Genomic DNA, 17,413 nt, shown 5'->3' on the forward strand with positions numbered 1-17,413 from the left:
CACCTGTGTGAATTGTACCAATTGCAGTATTTTTATTCTCCTTAAAAGGACCAGGATTGTGAACTCCATATGACATTGTGAGATTATTATCTTAGCTACAAGACCACTATTAGCCAATAGTCGGGATTCCCTCATTTATTAATTTATATGGACTGATCACCCCCTTTTTTAGTCCTATTACGGCTGTTTCTATCCATTTTATACTTAGTGTTTTATGTGTTACCTATTCCATTTTAATTCATTTAATGGTTTCATTGTGATTATGCGTATATATATTGTCTATATATTAACTGATTATACTATTTTAATATGTACAATAAAATGTATGATTCTACATAAGTGAGAGTGCCCAGTATTTTTTATCTTTTTTTGTGTGATTTTGTTGTCAGCACATTCAACTATGTAAAGAACAAAGTATTTCAGAAGAATATTTAATTAATTCAGATCTAGGATGTGTTATTTTTGTGTTCCCTTTATTTTTTTGAGCAGTGTACATACTATCCAATGATTTGCAGCTTCTGTGTCCTATTTATTTACATTTCCCATAGTCCCTAGTTGTCTGTACAATACAACCTTCTCCAGGGGCAGACTGGGAACTTAAAGTGGCCTAGAAAAAATACTAAAAGTAACCCCGTTTTGTAGTCGGGTCCAAATTGATGGATGGGAGGGCCAACGCAAGTAGGCGGAGCCAATAATACCATATTGTGGCACATTATACCACCCAACAGAGCCAAGTACCCCAGTCCATCACAAAATACTGCGCCAACAGCACAAAATACATCTCCAAAAACGTCCACTGCCCAGTGGTGAGGAGGGCTCACACAGAAATTTCCCTGTAAGGTGAATGGCCAATCCAGCCAAGTACCCCAGTCCATCACAAAATACTGCGCCAACAGCACAAAATACATCTCCAAAAACGTCCACTGCCCAGCGGTGAGGAGGGCTCACACAGAAATTTCCCTGTAAGGTGAATGGCCAATCCAGCCAAGTACCCCAGTCCATCACAAAATACTGCGCCAACAGCACAAAATACATCTCCAAAAATGTCCACTGCCCAGCGGTGAGGAGGGCTCACACAGAAATTTCCCTGTAAGGTGAATGGCCAATCCAGCCAAGTACCCCAGTCCATCACAAAATACTGCGCCAAAAGCACAAAATACATCTCCAAAAACGTCCACTGCCCAGCGGTGAGGAGGGCTCACACAGAAATTTCCCCGTAAGGTGAATGGCCAATCCAGCCAAGTACCCCAGTCCATCACAAAATACTGCGCCAACAGCACAAAATACATCTCCAAAAACGTCCACTGCCCAGCGGTGAGGAGGGCTCACACAGAAATTTCCCTGTAAGGTGAATGGCCAATCCAGCCAAGTACCCCAGTCCATCACAAAATACTGCGCCAACAGCACAAAATACATCTCCAAAAACGTCCACTGCGCTGTAGGAAGTACACTGGACCAACCCCACCAATGACCAGCCATAAATTATGTTTTGACTACTGGGTCACTGGCATACGGATCCTGCACATAACAATCACCTCCACTGAAAAAACAGCACCCGCACAACCATGTGACTATATTACAAATTGGGGAGAACACCGCCACATTTAAACAGTAAGCAATTCTGAAAATTGCTAGATAGTAGGAGTGCAGAGTGGGGGAGATGGAAAAAAATTGGAAACCCATTAAAAAAACACAAACAAACAGCAATGTGCACATGAATACGTAGTTCTAACAAAGGCCACAAAATGAACATCTTAAAATGAAGAGCAACAACTATCCACTTTATTAAAAAGTCATCACCTTGGATATAAAGCAATATGTTTGCCATTACCACAGTCAGCAGAGAATCTAAGTTCCCCTGTCTCCTCTCTAGGATAAGCTTATAAACCACGCAAACCTGTAATCTTCCTCAGTGCAGGCTGAAGGAGGTGATGGGAGAATATTTCTGACTTAATTAATAAGAGGCTATGCTGCATGGCAGATTCTTCAGACTCCAGTACATTATAATGACCCCATAAAACACAGCAGTCCTGTGATCCTCGGAAAGGTAATCCCAGTGTCTCAGTTTGGATTTAATGTGCCTTAGCTGCATTTTATTGAACATGGCGGCTTTCTTGTGTTTCTCCATCATAACAACATGCTTTACTACTCAAGGGGAAGCAAGACATGTAATATGTAAAGAGCAAAAAGAGAGAGAAAAAAATAAAGAAAAAAAATCAGATTTTTTTTGAATTACAGGAATTGAATGGTGAAAATAAACAGGAGGTAATCTTGCCTACACAGTTTGTCAGTCTGCAGGATTTTCTGCAGCTTTAACAGTCTTGTAAAATCCTAAGGGTAGTTTCACACTAGCAGCATGGGAGTCCGGCAGGCTGTTCCAACCTGTCGGATCCGTCCTGCCGCTAGTTCACGTGTGCCCCCGGACTGCTGCTCCGTCCCCATAGACTATAATAGGGGCGTGGGTGGAGCTCCGGCGGCAGCGCACGGCTGCCTCTAGCCGTGCAGCCGCCGGAGCTCCGCCCCTGCCCCATTATAGTCAATGGGGACAGAGCGGCAGTCCGGGGGCACACGTGAACTAGCGGCAGGACGGATCAGACAGGCTGTTCACATGCCGGACTCCTCTGGCGCTAGTGTGAAAGTACCCTATGGAGAAATGGGTAAAGGCTGTATTAAACAGCCCGATTCGAAGCATTCCTTCCCGCCAATCACCTGCCTGCTAGCGGAGGAGACCGCTGCTATTACATGCAGCGATCTCCTCCACAGCATAGGGAGGAGCAATCATTATACCATCGCTCATCCCCATGCTGTCCAGTATCGCGAGATTACGGCAATCTATAGTTGATGAAAGGAGGAGATTCGGAGGACATAGGCGGTGCTGGTCTCCTTCACAGGCGGGCGTGGCTGGGCTCCAGGAAGGTTAGTACAGCCCCTTGGACACATTCAAAACTAATTTACATATCTATAAAATCCTTTTTTAAAGAAATTAAAAGCACACAGCCCTATAGGACAGATATATTGCGGACATGCTAGCGGCGATCTAGCCGTGCATATCCGTATCTCTATAGCCCAAAACCTGGTGACAGAATCCCTTTAATTTCAGCTATAATTTCAATATGAGAAATAATCTCATATGTTTAGAGACCCTTGCATGCGTTTATGAAAAGCATTTATACTTGCAGAAGAATTACAACATACAAGGGGCCGATATCAGACAACACATTATAAATCCTTGTGCCACTCCAAAGCGGACCATCCCCTGTAGGGTTTACATCTCTTCACAGTGACTACTTCAGCCAACCATTCGCTGCAGAGGTCATTTGCTGAACGTCCTCACACCATATTTTTTACAGTCTAAACAGACAGGTGGAAGACGAGTATACATTGACGTGGCATTTAGACGATGAGTATGTGCATATTTGTTATTGTAGGCCATAACCAGCTCCTAGAAAGTCAATGTGTAGACGTCCCAAAAACCTGCTCTATTGTCCGACAAGGCCACACAGGTCCATAGACAGACAAACCTTTAGGACCATTGTCACTGGTATAATGAGGTATGTTGGAAGGATTGCTAAGCAACGCTGCATATTGTCATGTGCTGTAAAATGACTACAGAAGGAAACACATAAGTAGGCAGCAAGTGAGAAAAACACACTTGCTGCCTACTAACTGCCAACCTCAGATGTGCTTTAAAAGGGATATTCCCATCTGGGACATTTAAGGCATATCGCGAGGATCCTATCTCTGGAATGGGGGCCAATTGTGAGCGGTTCAGCATGCAGGTGCTGCTTTCTTCATTCACTGCTATAGGACTGCCGAAAATAGCTAAGTGGGCTCTCCATTCATGGTGGCTCCCTGTTCTTGAGATAGGAGGTAAGACCCGCACCTATTGGACATTTATGGTATATACTATCAATATACCATAAATATTCAAATACGTCAAATTTTATGTGGATAATTTCACAGCACATCCAATCAAGAAATACGCATCAAATAGAAATTTTTGCAGTTGGGAATTTTAAAAAAAAATATGTTTAATCCCATTCTGCAACTTTTCCCTGTACTCCCAGCACCACCAATACATATGTGATCGTCAAAGTCTGGGAGTCACCGCAACACATCATAAGAAGATTAAACTGTGACCAGCTGGCGGAGCAGGGACGCATCACCATGGCAGCGGGTATACTCATCTACTGTCCTGGTACTGTATTCCCCTTCTGATTTTTCTTCTGCAAATCCAGACAGAAAATCTGTAGCAATTTTGAGCCATGGGGTCATACCAAATACTAATACTGTACATGTAACACTTAGAAAAACTTCACAAGTAGAAACCAAGGAATATGGAGGATACACATGTGAGTGTGGGGAGCACCGGAGCCCTAGTTGGCCAGCACTATCTAATACTGTAAATACAGGATCATTACCCACTGCAGGTACTTACCAGCTCTATTCAAGTCAATGAGCGTCTGGTGCATCACATCATCATGGAGGCTCTTGCCACTGTCCTGCTCCAGCTGGACCTGTTTGATCTGCACGCACTTCGTTATAATCTGATTCCATGATGTTCCTACTTGATAGCGATATGTAAGAATTCCATTTACCGCTATTGGAAGTCTTTGCTGAGTAATTTGATAACCAGCCTGCATAATATTACAAAGCATGTTAGTGAAATACATAGCCTATACCGTAATAAATTACATATTGTCTCTAGTCATTGATATAGTCGACCAATCAGAATCCAGTTTTGTTTTTCAGAAGCCTTTTCTCCAAGACCTGATTATTTGCTATTGGCAATCTCTATGCTTATCTCTCACTTAGAAATCTAAGGAGTGAGAACAGCTTAAAGGGGTTATCCACAAATTAGATATTGATGACCTATCCTCAAAACAGGTTATCAATATCAGATCAGCGGGGGTCGCAATCCCAGCACCAGCACTGATCAACTGTTTGAAGAGGCTGCTGCGCTCACGGGAGCTACAGTTAGCGCTGCGGTCTCTTTACAGCTTAGGCTCACATCAGCATTCAGCCTTTCCGTTCTCCTGCTCCGCTGTAGGAGCAAAAGAACCGAAAGGACGGATTCGGCACATAATTGCCGAATGGAGCCTACGGACCCCATATACTACGATGTGTGAGAGTAATGAGGCCATTATTACTATTAATACTACTTATATAAGGCATATAACATGAATGATTTATATCATATATATTCTTGTAGATGAATCTTATTTCTATAATATATAAATTATGTATATCCTTATTTGGTGTTTATCATGTATTCCACAGTTTCATAATTACTTGGCCTAATAATACATTCTGAAGGCCATCTTTAATTGTGTTGTAACATGAATCTTTGTAAGGAAAAGGGAATATTTCACTCAATTTGGAACACAATGAAGAAGTTTGAGAAAAAGCAGATATATAACAATGTTCTCAGAGATTCTAGGAAATATTTTCTACATAATGGACCCAAATGGTCGGTATACGTGTTGTGGGATTCGCTCTGGTAGGCAGGTTAGCGGACGCAGTATAGAGGCAACAATAAAGTCTTTGAAATAAACAGTTCAGTGTTTATTCACACATTAAGTAAATGACAAAACAAAAAGTCTGCTTCAAGGAAAACAGTCACCTTGTGATTCTGGTGTTCGTTCACACCATGCGGCAAAGAAGTCGTCCTTGGACAAAGCCGAATCCACCTGCTTTCCCACCAACAAGGTAGCAGGCCTAAATCCAGGCCCAAACACCTAGGTCCCAACACAGAGACTGACAGAGCTCTACTGTCAGAGAGGAGTAATCCACTCACAGCTGACACTGCTGGCGGGGTTTATTATAGAAAATATCACAGCTAAGACAATATCCCGTCAGAGGGAGTAATGATCACAGGTGGTGTGTATGTATAATTATTAAGTCACAAGGTACCTCCTGTTATAAAACGTAGCCTTTAATATTAATTACAATTAAAATAACAAACTCCCACAGACAAACAAAACATAGAAATGAAAAGAAAAGAAATAAAGAGACGACACATCAGGGGTACATACTAAATATGCTCTGTGGCAATACTCCTATTCCTCAGTTGTGATTTGAGGATATGCAGGGTGGGCCATTTATATGGATACACCTTAATAAAATGGGAATGGTTGGTGATATTAACTTCCTGTTTGTGGCACATTAGTATATGTGAGGGGGGAAACTTTTCAAGATGGGTGGTGACCATGGCGGCCATTTTGAAGTCATAGAAACATAGAATGTGTCGGCAGATAAGAACCATTTGGCCCATCTAGTCTGCCCAATATACTAAGTCGGACATTTTGAATCCAACTTTTGTTTTTTCAATAGGAAGAGGGTCATGTGACACATCAAACTTATTGGGAATTTCACAAGAAAACAATGGTGTGCTTGGTTTTGACGTAACTTTATTCTTCCATGAGTTATTTACAAGTTTCTGACCACTTATAAAATGTGTTCAATGTGCTGCCCATTGTGTTGGATTGTCAATGCAACCCTCTTCTCCCACTCTTCAAACACTGATAGCAACACCGCAGGAGAAATGCTAGCACAGGCTTCCAGTATCCGTAGTTTCAGGTGCTGCACATCTCATATCTCCACAGCATAGACGATTGCCTTCAGATGATACGAGATGTGCAGCACCTGGAACTACGGATACTGGAAGCCTGTGCTAGCATTTCTCCTGCGGTGTTGCTATCAGTGTGTGAAGAGTGGGAGAAGAGGGTTGCATTGACAATCCAACACAATGGGCAGCACATTGAACACATTTTGTAAGTGGTCAGAAACTTGTAAATAACTCATGAAAGAATAAAGTTACGTTAAAACCAAGCACACCATTGTTTTTCTTGTGAAATTCCCAATAAGTTTGATGTGTCAAATGACCCTCTTCCTATTGAAAAAACAAAAGTTGGATTCAAAATGGCTGACTTCAAAATGGCCACCCATCCATCTTGAAAAGTTTCCCCCCTCACATATACTAATGTGCCACAAACAGGAAGTTAATATCACCAACCATTCCCATTTTATTAAGGTGTATCCATATAAATGGCCCACCCTGTAGAGGTATAGGCAGGGTAGTCTCTTGTGATATTGGGTCTATCCCTAGATATAGCCCTCTACTATTTAATCCCTGCCTGAAAAACGGAATAGCCACCCCGATAGGGGCGATCCCGTATTCTGGAACCTCCTGATATGCCCTAGGCTGACCCTATTGTACTGTTATAGGCAGAGCCGTATTAGATGCCCATTAATAAGTGGCCTAGTCTATCTCCCGGTGGTCCAGTTTGGCCCATGAGCAATCTGTCGGAAACCAGGGGAAAGATGGACAGTGTTAGCCAGAGCCATCATCATGTCACTAACCTCCTTTCTATGGAGCCCGAATCCAGGCTGACATCACTTCAGCAAACACTCACATGTGCCGGCGCCTCACTAGTTCCTTGTGTGAGGTCGCCGGCTATTACCTTGAGTGCGATTTAAATAGCCGGCCCTGCTCGCTGGTGGGAGGGGCTAGTATCGACGTACTCACCGTCGTCAACATGAGTCTCTCTATGGATGGGCGTGAGCATGTGGAGTCATAGACTCTACGTCACCGCGTTCTCAGTCACGTGACAGAACGTCACTACTCACGTGACATCACCGCGCCTCGATGGGAAGTTGGTGGGGTTTGTGATGACGTGGTCCGCATACTACGGAACTCAGGCACTACATGGTGACGTGATCCACGTGATATAAGGACACTGCGCTTACCCCTATTCAACAGATCGTATAGTCATATTATGTAGGCCCCCAATCCTTTCTGGCATACATTCGCCGATTTTCTACACAGTTATTTTAACCCTGGGCCAGGAAGTATATCAGGATATTAAAGTATATCCATTATCTCATTGGAACACACAGATGGAGACTTCCGGTGGTAGGGTCAGTAGTTCAACATGAATATATAACAGGAGTATTCTGGCTATTCATTCTATTTCTGTGCCTGATTGGTGTGGGCAGAAATATTAATATTATTTATGTTTATAGTATTACATATAAGGAAAAAGTGAAAAGCGTATAATATAGGAGACAGCTACAGACCCTCCCCTTCTTCAGATTGACACTATACTTTAGTATACACTAATTCCTTTATAGATAAGTCGATGTTCTCATTTAATCCTAATGGTGACATAGTATTTAACATATGAATCCACTTGGACTCTTTTTGTTTCAAAATAATATCTATGTCCCCTCCCCTGATAGAGTGTTTGATCGTTTCTATCATGGAGAAGCGTAGTGTATTAGGATCTGCTCCATGTTGGAGTACAACGTGTCTAGACAGTGGTTTATCGCGTCTATGGCGAACGTCACCCACATGCTCCAATATTCTCTTTTTAAAGGCCCTACAGGTTTTCCCAACATATGTCAGGCCACATCTGCATTGTGCCATATAGACCAAGCCAACAGTGTTGCAGTTCGCAAAGCTGCGGGCTGTGTATACGTAATCTTGCTTGGCGTTTGAGAAAGAATTCTCTACCTCAATAAAGGAGCAGGCCTTACACCTACCACATTTATGGGTACCACTCCTCCTATCCACAAGCCAGGTATTTGGCGCGGGGGACGCCTCAAAATGGCTATGTACTAGCTGATCTCCTATGCTTCGGCCATGTCTAAAGGTGATAGATGGACGCTCAGGGAGGAGATCAGTCAGGTCCGGATCAGATTTTAATAGTGACCAGTAGCGTACTATTATTTCACGGACCTGGTTGGATTCAGTGTCATAGGTGCCAATAATCCTTATGACATCTTGTGATGTTCTATTTTTCCCTTCAGAGTGAATTACCATATTTTTTGCCCCATAAAACACCCCCCCCCCTGCGTCTTATGGGGCGAATGCAGACAGTTTAACATCGCAGGCTGCGATGTACGAGCGAGCGGGGAGGGACTGGCAGCGTAACTCCCTCATGTCACGTGCCTGCGCCGCCTACTTTATGAATGAAGCAGGCGGCGCAGGCAAGTGACGTCAGTGAGTGACGTGCCGGCCGTCCGGCCAGCCTGCCTGCATTCTACAGAAGCAGTTAGGATGTACGGTAATATTAGGAGTGAGGGGGCATGTTTAATCACTTAATTGAATAAGACATTTTATATTTGTATACTGGAGCGGCGGGCGGGGGGAGCTGTGGATGACAGTTTTATGGGGAACATCCGTGGATGGCACAGTTAAGGGGTGGGGGGTCTGTAGATGGCACTGTTATGGGCTGGGGGGGGTCTGTGGATGGCACTGTTATGGGGTGGGGGGTCTGTGGATGGCACATATATAACAGTGCCAGTCACATATCCCCCCATAACAGTGCCAGCCACATATCCCCCCCTGTAACAGTGCCAGCCACAGATCCCCCCTGTAACAGTGCCAGCCACAGATCCCCCCTGTAACAGTGCCAGCCACAGATCCCCCCCCTGTAACAGTGCCAGCCACAGATCCCCCCTGTAACAGTGCCAGCCACAGATCCCCCTGTAACAGTGCCAGCCACAGATCCCCCTGTAACAGTGCCAGCCACAGATCCCCCCTGTAACAGTGCAAGCCACAGATCCCCCCAATAACAGTGTCCGTCATCCACAGATCCCCCCATAACAGTGTCCGTCATCCACAGATCCCCCCCATAACAGTGTCCGTCATCCACAGATCCCCCATAACAGTGTCCGTCATCCACAGATCCCCCATAACAGTGTCCGTCATCCACAGATCCCCCATAACAGTGTCCGTCATCCACAGATCCCCCATAACAGTGTCCGTCATCCACAGATCCCCCCATAACAGTGTCCGTCATCCACAGATCCCCCCATAACAGTGTCCGTCATCCACAGATCCCCCCATAACAGTGTCCGTCATCCACAGACCCCCCCCCCATAACAGTGTCCGTCATCCACAGACCCCCCATAACAGTGTCCATCATCCACAGATCCCCCCATAACAGTGCATCATCCACAGATCCCCCCCATAACAGTGCGTCATCCACAGATCCCCCCATAACAGTGCATCATCCACAGATCCCCCCATAACAGTGTCCTTCACAGATCCCCCCATAACAGTGCCATCCACAGATCCCCAGTAATAGTGCCATCCACAGACCACCATTAGTTCCAAACCCACCAAAAGCACACCTTTTGGTTAAAAATAATTTTTTTCTTATTTTCCTCCCCAAAAACCTAGGTGTGTCTTATGGGCCGGTGCGTCTTATAGGGCGAAAAATACGGTAATACAGATCTGTCTACAGACCCAGCATGGTTCCATATCTCATATAGACAATCGTCAGAGTAGCCTCTCTGTTCGAAGCGACAAACTGGTTTCCGACAGATTGCTCATGGGCCAAACTGGACCACGGGGGGCATGCCGTAAATCCCAGTGACTGCATGGGACCATCCATTCCTAGTCTGGGCACGAAAGTAACATTATCTAACTTGCATGAGATGGCACAAACTATCGATTATATGTGACCATTCCTATTTGGCTGTCTAGTGGTATATCATCAGGATAATTTATCTGAAAATGGTGTGGAATTCTTAGAGTATCAATACCCCAATGGGTCTCCGCTCCGTGCGTATTATCTCCACTGGGAATGTTTGTGTAGGCGTGTCCTGTGGTTCTCATGTCCGACAGGACGAGCTATTCAAGTATATCATATCTAAAGGGTTATCTACCATGAATGTCTGATGCATTGTCATTAAGATTGATGGCTCTTGACAATTTTGCCGTCTTTACTGAAGTGTTGATGCCTAGTACGACACTGAATTAAGTGTCCCCTGAAGAGCCCAGTTCATTGATGTGGGTGAAACGCGTTGGGATTAAGGTGCCTAGGTGGATGCCGCTGCTCTAGGGCAGCGATTCCAGGCGCTTTCTATGAGAAAATATATATATAAAAAATCATATTTATACCAGTAAATGTGTTTTGGCATTTGAATATATAAATATATACATAGATATCTGCATGTGTCTTGGTATATACATAGATAACCATACATAGTGCCTTTTGGGTATCGAGAAGACGACACATTAAGAGCGATTGCTTATCATCATCTAGGGCAGTGATGGTGAACCTTTTAGAGACCAAGTGCCCAAACTGCAACCAAATACCCACTTATTTATAGCAAAGTGCCAACACGGCAATTTAACCTGAATACCAATATAGTATATCTTTCACGTACTTTTTCATATAGCTATAATAGCTTAATAGCCTACATTCAGTGCGCTGCCTGTGCTGTTCATAGTGCGTCCTGTGCTGATTAATGGCAGGAAAAGTCTAAAGCATATTGGTACGCCATAGAGTTTTTCCTGGGTGCGGGTGCCCACATAGAGGGCTCTGAGTGCTGCCTCTGGCACCCGTGCCATAGGTTCGCCATCACTGATCTAGGGTATCCACGGCCGTGGTGCTCTATTGCTCTTTGTATGACAATTTTGTTACTTTTTTTGTACCTAGACTAGGCCACTTATTAATGGGCATCCAATACGGCTCTGCCTATAACAGTACAATAGGGTCAGCCTAGGGCATATCAGGAGGTTCCAGAATACGGGATCGCCCCTATCAGGGCGGCTATTCCGTTTTTCAGGCAGGGATAAATAGTAGAGGGCCATATCTAGGGATAGGCTCAATATCACAAGAGACTACCCTGCCTATACCTCTATATCCTCAAATCACAACTGAGGAATAGGAGTATTGCCACAGAGCATATTTAGTATGTACCCCTATCAGGGCGGCTATTCCGTTTTTCAGGCAGGGATTAAATAGTAGAGGGCCATATCTAGAGATAGGCTCAATATCACAAGAGACTACCCTGCCTATACCTCTATATCCTCAAATCACAACTGAGGAATAGGAGTATTGCCACAGATCATATTTAGTATGTACCCCTGATGTGTCGTCTCTATTTCTTTTCTTTTCATTTCTATGTTGTTTGTCTGTGGGAGTTTGTTATTTTAAATGTAATTAATATTAAAGGCTACGTTTTATAACAGGAGCTACCCTGGGTTTATTATAGGCCAGTCCCAGCCTGGAACGTGAGGAGTAGTCACCTACCCATCACTTTGGCTACTCCCAGTAAGAGCCGTCCCGGATCAGCTATACAGCCATACTAAAATAGCAAAGTGTCAATAGGCATTAGCTGCCGCTGACACCTGAAAATACCGGCTCTTACTTCACCGAGGCCAGGAACCTCGGTGACACATACCTTCCGTCAACGACGGACCCTTGCGCCTTCCTACAGTGTCCAAATAGAATCCAATTCTTAAGAATGGACTTTTTACCTAGATTCTTGTCCAAATGAACTTTTACCCAGTTTTCAGACTACAAGATATTGCCAATATGTTATCACATGCAATTATGTAATGTGCCATGTTTGATTATTAAGTATTGTAACCGCCCTGAAACACCCATTTACTCCCATTATCATAAAGGTATAATAATAAAGATTTTTGGGGCGCTCTCTCAGATCTCCTTAGATACAGCACATTGTCTGTGTCTTTGTGTCAGGTGACTTAATTATTTAATTACTTTGTACCTGAAAATTAACTACTCTGACAAATGGGTCCGTTACGTTTCCCCACAGAGGGAGATTTTTGAAGCAGAGACAAAAGTTCTGCATGCACAACTTTGGTCTCCGCTTCAAAAATCCTTCTCTGAGCTGTAACCTAACGGACCCACTTACAGGCTCCATTCGGCTCAGTTATGTGCGAGATCTGTCCCTTTCTGTTCTCCTGCTCCTATAACCGAGAAGCAGAACGGAAAGGCTGAACGCTGATGTGAACTCAGCCTTACCAAGCACAGTGCTGTCCACTGCATAGTAGCTGTGCTTGGTATTGCAGCTCAGCCCTATTCACTTAAATGCAACTGAATTGTATCTAGGCCATGTGACCAATATACGGTGACATCTCTGGCCTAGGAAGAGGCCTAAGCACTCACACCGCACTGCAGCCTTTTCCAAGAGCTGATCGACGGGGTTCCCAGGAGTTTCGGACCCTTATCGAACTGATATTGATAACCTATAATGAGGATAGGTCATCAATACCAAATTCCTGGATAACCCCTTTAAGGATAGAGCTACGGGGGGTTGGAATTGTGATGAATCAATATTAAATGAACGCAACATTGTTTTTTATTATTTCATGTGGAAAATGAATTGGTCTAACACTGCACAAGCACACTGTAGCCCTAACCTTATATAATATCCATCAGCTGTGGGCTCCTTGTACACCACTTCCCACCCAAGTACAGACACGCCAAGGTTACACCTATGGCAGCTGAAGAGAACATATTCCTGCAGTGTCCTTGGCTAAAACCTCTCTGATATACACATAACTATAGCTGGACTGAAGATATGTCTGAATATAAATGCGGGTGTTAATATGCTGAATATCACAGCATGATTAAATACTGAAGGACAGCAGACTCAGTACATTAAGTTAATTCATCATTACAGAAGTGTGGCTAGTGTTTATACACATGTACAATGCGGATTGATGGATGCCCAACTCATATCAGTCCGTCCAGAAGCAGACAAGGTCACCAAAACACTGATTGATGAGGACATTAATTCTCATTAAGCAGTTCACATTTAGAGAGAAATCTTTTAAATTGCCAATATTGAAAATAAAACAGTCATCAAGGAAAGAAAACATCTGGCCATCTGCGGATGTATGTCATCCTTAAAAGGTATTTCTAAGGCCGGGACTGGAAGTGTTAATTACTGTATTATCGGATGGAGCTCTTGTCTACATGGGGACAATTAAAGGGGTTGCCTAAGATTCTGAAATTGACGACCTAGCCTTAAAACAATGGTACTACAGATTGGTAATAAAAAAAAATTTGCGGCTCAGTTCATGATGCAAAGGAGGTCACATTTAGTCAATAACGAAAGGGTTAATCCACATAACAAATGCAGATCTGTCTCAGCATGTATCAAAATCCATATTCCTTCAAGCAACTTTTCAGTCACATATAGACCTTTGTGAAGCCGAAACTGGAGTAAACAGGAGATTTTTGCAAATCTGACGTGTCACTTTATGTGGTAAGAACTTTGGAATGCTTTTACTTATCCAAGCGATTCTGAGAATGTTTTCTCGTGACATATTGTACTTCATGCTAGATATTAATTTGAGTTGATATGTTTTTATACTTGTCTACTTTATGTTGCCATCAATTTTTAAATATCATTTTATTTTATTTATTTTATTGGGATGTTAGATGTTTTAGAATTTTAGAAGAAATTGTTGAAATTTTAAAGATATATTTTTTAAAGGACCAGTTCAGATATGAAGTGACTTTAAAAAGGCTTATATAATAGAAACTAGGGGTGGGCGGTATAGGCGATATGCGATATAAATTTGGGCCGCGATATGGATTTTCGCCATATCGCCGGACCGCACCATTTTCTCCTGATGAGCCGGCCGGCACAGTGGAGGGAGAAGGAGGGAGTCCCTCCCTCCCCACTGTGCGCGGCTGCCGCTGAACACCAATGAGGATAGAGTAGGAGGAGGAGGGGAGGGACTGTGGCCACTGCGCCACAAATGAATGTGCCGGCCATATCCCACAGGGTCCCCCTCCCCCCCCCATCATTAGTGGCAGTGGGCAGTTAATGCTGGGGTTCCGATCGGTTACCATGGCAGCCAGGAGTCACGCTACTGAAGTCCTGGCTGCGATGGTATGTTAGTGAGCAGCATTATACTCACGTGCGCCGGTGTTCTGCCAGATTTCTATAGCTTGCCGAAAGTCTATAGCGGAAGTGACGTGGTGCGCTGCGCAAGCGCACAAGCGCACAAGCGCACTTCCACAAATCATCCGAATCATCGTCTTAAAGTGACAGTCATCTCCAGTAAAATACAGCATCTACATTAATTTGTACGCTCGCCACGCATCGGGTTCGGCCTCGCTGCGCTCGGCATTTAGTAAAACTAACTCTATGCCACCATTGATGGTAAAGAAGGAAATGGATAGTAAAGAAAGAGACTATCCATCTCTTTCTTTACTATCCATTTCCTTCTTTACTATCAATGGCGGCATAGAGCTAGTTTTACTAAATGCCGAGCGCAGCGAGGCCGAGCCTGATGCGTGGCGAGCGAAGCGAGCCCGCGAGGGTACAAATTAATGTAGATTAATGGAGCTGTATTTTAATGGTGCTGACTGTCACTTTAAGAAATCTATACCCTTAAGTGTGCGCACGCGCGGTGTGCATACTACTGCAGTGGAGGCTGCAGGAATGCTTCGCTAAAGTATGCTTGTGCGCTTGCGCAGCGCGCCACGTGACTTCCGGCAAACTATAGACTTTCGCAGAACACCAGCGCTCCTTCTTCTGTCTGTGCGGCGGATTGCTAATGCTTATAGCATTAGCAATGCGCCGCACAGACCTATGAGAAGGAGCGCCCAACGGCCACGGCGCACGTGAGTATAATGCTGCTCACTAACATACCATCGCAGCCAGGACTTCAGTAGCATCCTGGCTGCCATGGTAACCGATCGGAGCCCCAGCATTACACTGCTGGGACTTCGATCGGAACTGCCCACTGCCACCAATGATATGGGGGGGGGGGGGGGGGAGAGAGACCCTGTGGCCACTGCCACCAATGATGGGGGGGGAGGGGGACCCTGTGGCCACTGCCACCGATGATTAATACTGGGGAGGGAGGTGGGTTTGAGTTACCAGAGGGGGCGGATCAGAGACTGGGGGGCACATCAGAGGCTGGGGGGGGTCACATCAGAGGCTGGGGGGGTCACATCAGAGGCTGGGGGGGGGCACATCAGAGGCTGGGGGGGGGCACATCAGAGGCTGGGGGGGGGCACATCAGAGGCTGGGGGGGGGCACATCAGAGGCTGGGGGGGGGCACATCAGAGGCTGGGGGGGGGCACATCAGAGGCTGGGGGGGCACATCAGAGACTGGCTGCCATGGTCAGCTCCCTGCTGTGTGTGCACAAAGCACAGGGCAGCAGGGAGAATGTAAAGTCCTATTCACCCTAATAGAGCTCTATTAGGGTGAATATGACAAGGGTTCTAGCCCTTAAGGAGGCTAATAGTTATTAAATAAAAAATAAAAAAAATAAAAAGTTTAAACCCCCCCAATATAGAAAACAATATATCGCGATCTATATCGCACACGCTTAAAATTATATCACAATATAGATTTTAGGCCATATCGCCCACCCCTAATAGAAACCACTCATAAATGACCCCATTTCAGAACAAACACTTATCAAGTTATTCAAAATTGATTTGACAAACTATGTTAACCCTTTAAGTGTACCACAAGAATTAAAGGAAAATGGACATTAAATTTAAAAATATTAATTTTTTTTTGCAGATTTTCCATTTTAATAAAAAAAATCTGCAATATAGCAAGGGTTAACAGCCAAACCAAACTCAATATCTATTGCCCTGATTCTGCAGTTTACAGAAACACCACATACGTGGTTGTCGACTGCTGTATGGGCACATGGCAGAGCTCAGAAAAGATAGAGAACAATATGGCTTTTGGAGGGCAGGTTCACTGGAATAATTTTCAGGCGCAGTGTCGCATTTGAAAGCACTCTGAGGCATTCCACAGTGGAGACACCCATAAAGTGACACAATTTTGGAAACTACACCACCCAAGGAATATTTCAAGGGGTATAGTGAGCACATTCACTCAACATGCTTTTCATAGAATTTAGAAACCCTTGGCTGTGAAAAAGAAAAATTACATATTTTAGAAGAAAATGTCACTTTAGGCCCAAGCTTTTCATTGTCACAAAGAGTAGCAAAAGAAAATCACTCTACAATTTGTTACCCATTTTTTAAATTTTACAAGTAGGATGCCCCCATTGCAAAGGCCCTTTATTTCCCCAGACTTCAGTTTTTGGTTGACATAAGGCTTGGGCAGACGTCTTTGATTGTGGCGTATGGTGCCAAATGCCACTGTCTTTCTGACTGAAAGGCACCTGAAAAGGGGTATGCTGGTGTAATAACTGTTGATGTACAAGTGGTACCCCTTATCTAAAAAGAGGGTGCAAAAGATCCCAGACTATTTTACCTGCCACATTGAGGAAAGGGGGGTATTCAGGAGGGCAAAACTGGGTATCTTTGCCCTAATACACTCTAAATTTATAGGTGTAGCTCTCACAGAGCTTATATATTTTTTAGCCCAAATCGCACCATTTTCCTTGGCAAATATTGCCAAAATTGAAGCCTGCCTTATAAAAAAGGGACTCCTCTGCGTTAATATTTGTTTCTGGGGTGTAGGCCTCTTTACATTTTTCATTTAAATAATTTATAAGGGGCCTAATTTTATAGCCTGTCATGGCTGGGGTCATCACATGGGGGGCACTGTGTGTTGTCAGCAAAATGAAGAAATCGCATCATTGTCTCAAATTGCTGTCTGTACATGTGGGTATAGTACAACACATTTGATGTCCAG

The 17,413-nt window shown here is 44.1% G+C and overlaps 1 protein-coding gene across 2 annotated transcripts in view; it reads right to left on the minus strand.

The window, feature by feature from the left end:
* The window catches only part of GATB (glutamyl-tRNA amidotransferase subunit B), a 248,921-nt gene that overhangs the window by 129,341 nt on the left and 102,167 nt on the right, over positions 1-17,413 (minus strand). For both annotated transcript variants that reach the window (XM_040418542.1, XM_040418541.1), the window contains one exon: positions 4,439-4,637. In XM_040418542.1, the coding sequence (XP_040274476.1) occupies positions 4,439-4,637 (199 nt within the window). The remainder of the gene's footprint in view (positions 1-4,438; positions 4,638-17,413) is intronic.

Source organism: Bufo bufo, chromosome 2 (genome assembly GCF_905171765.1).
Source record: "Bufo bufo chromosome 2, aBufBuf1.1, whole genome shotgun sequence".
NCBI lineage: Eukaryota > Metazoa > Chordata > Amphibia > Anura > Bufonidae > Bufo > Bufo bufo.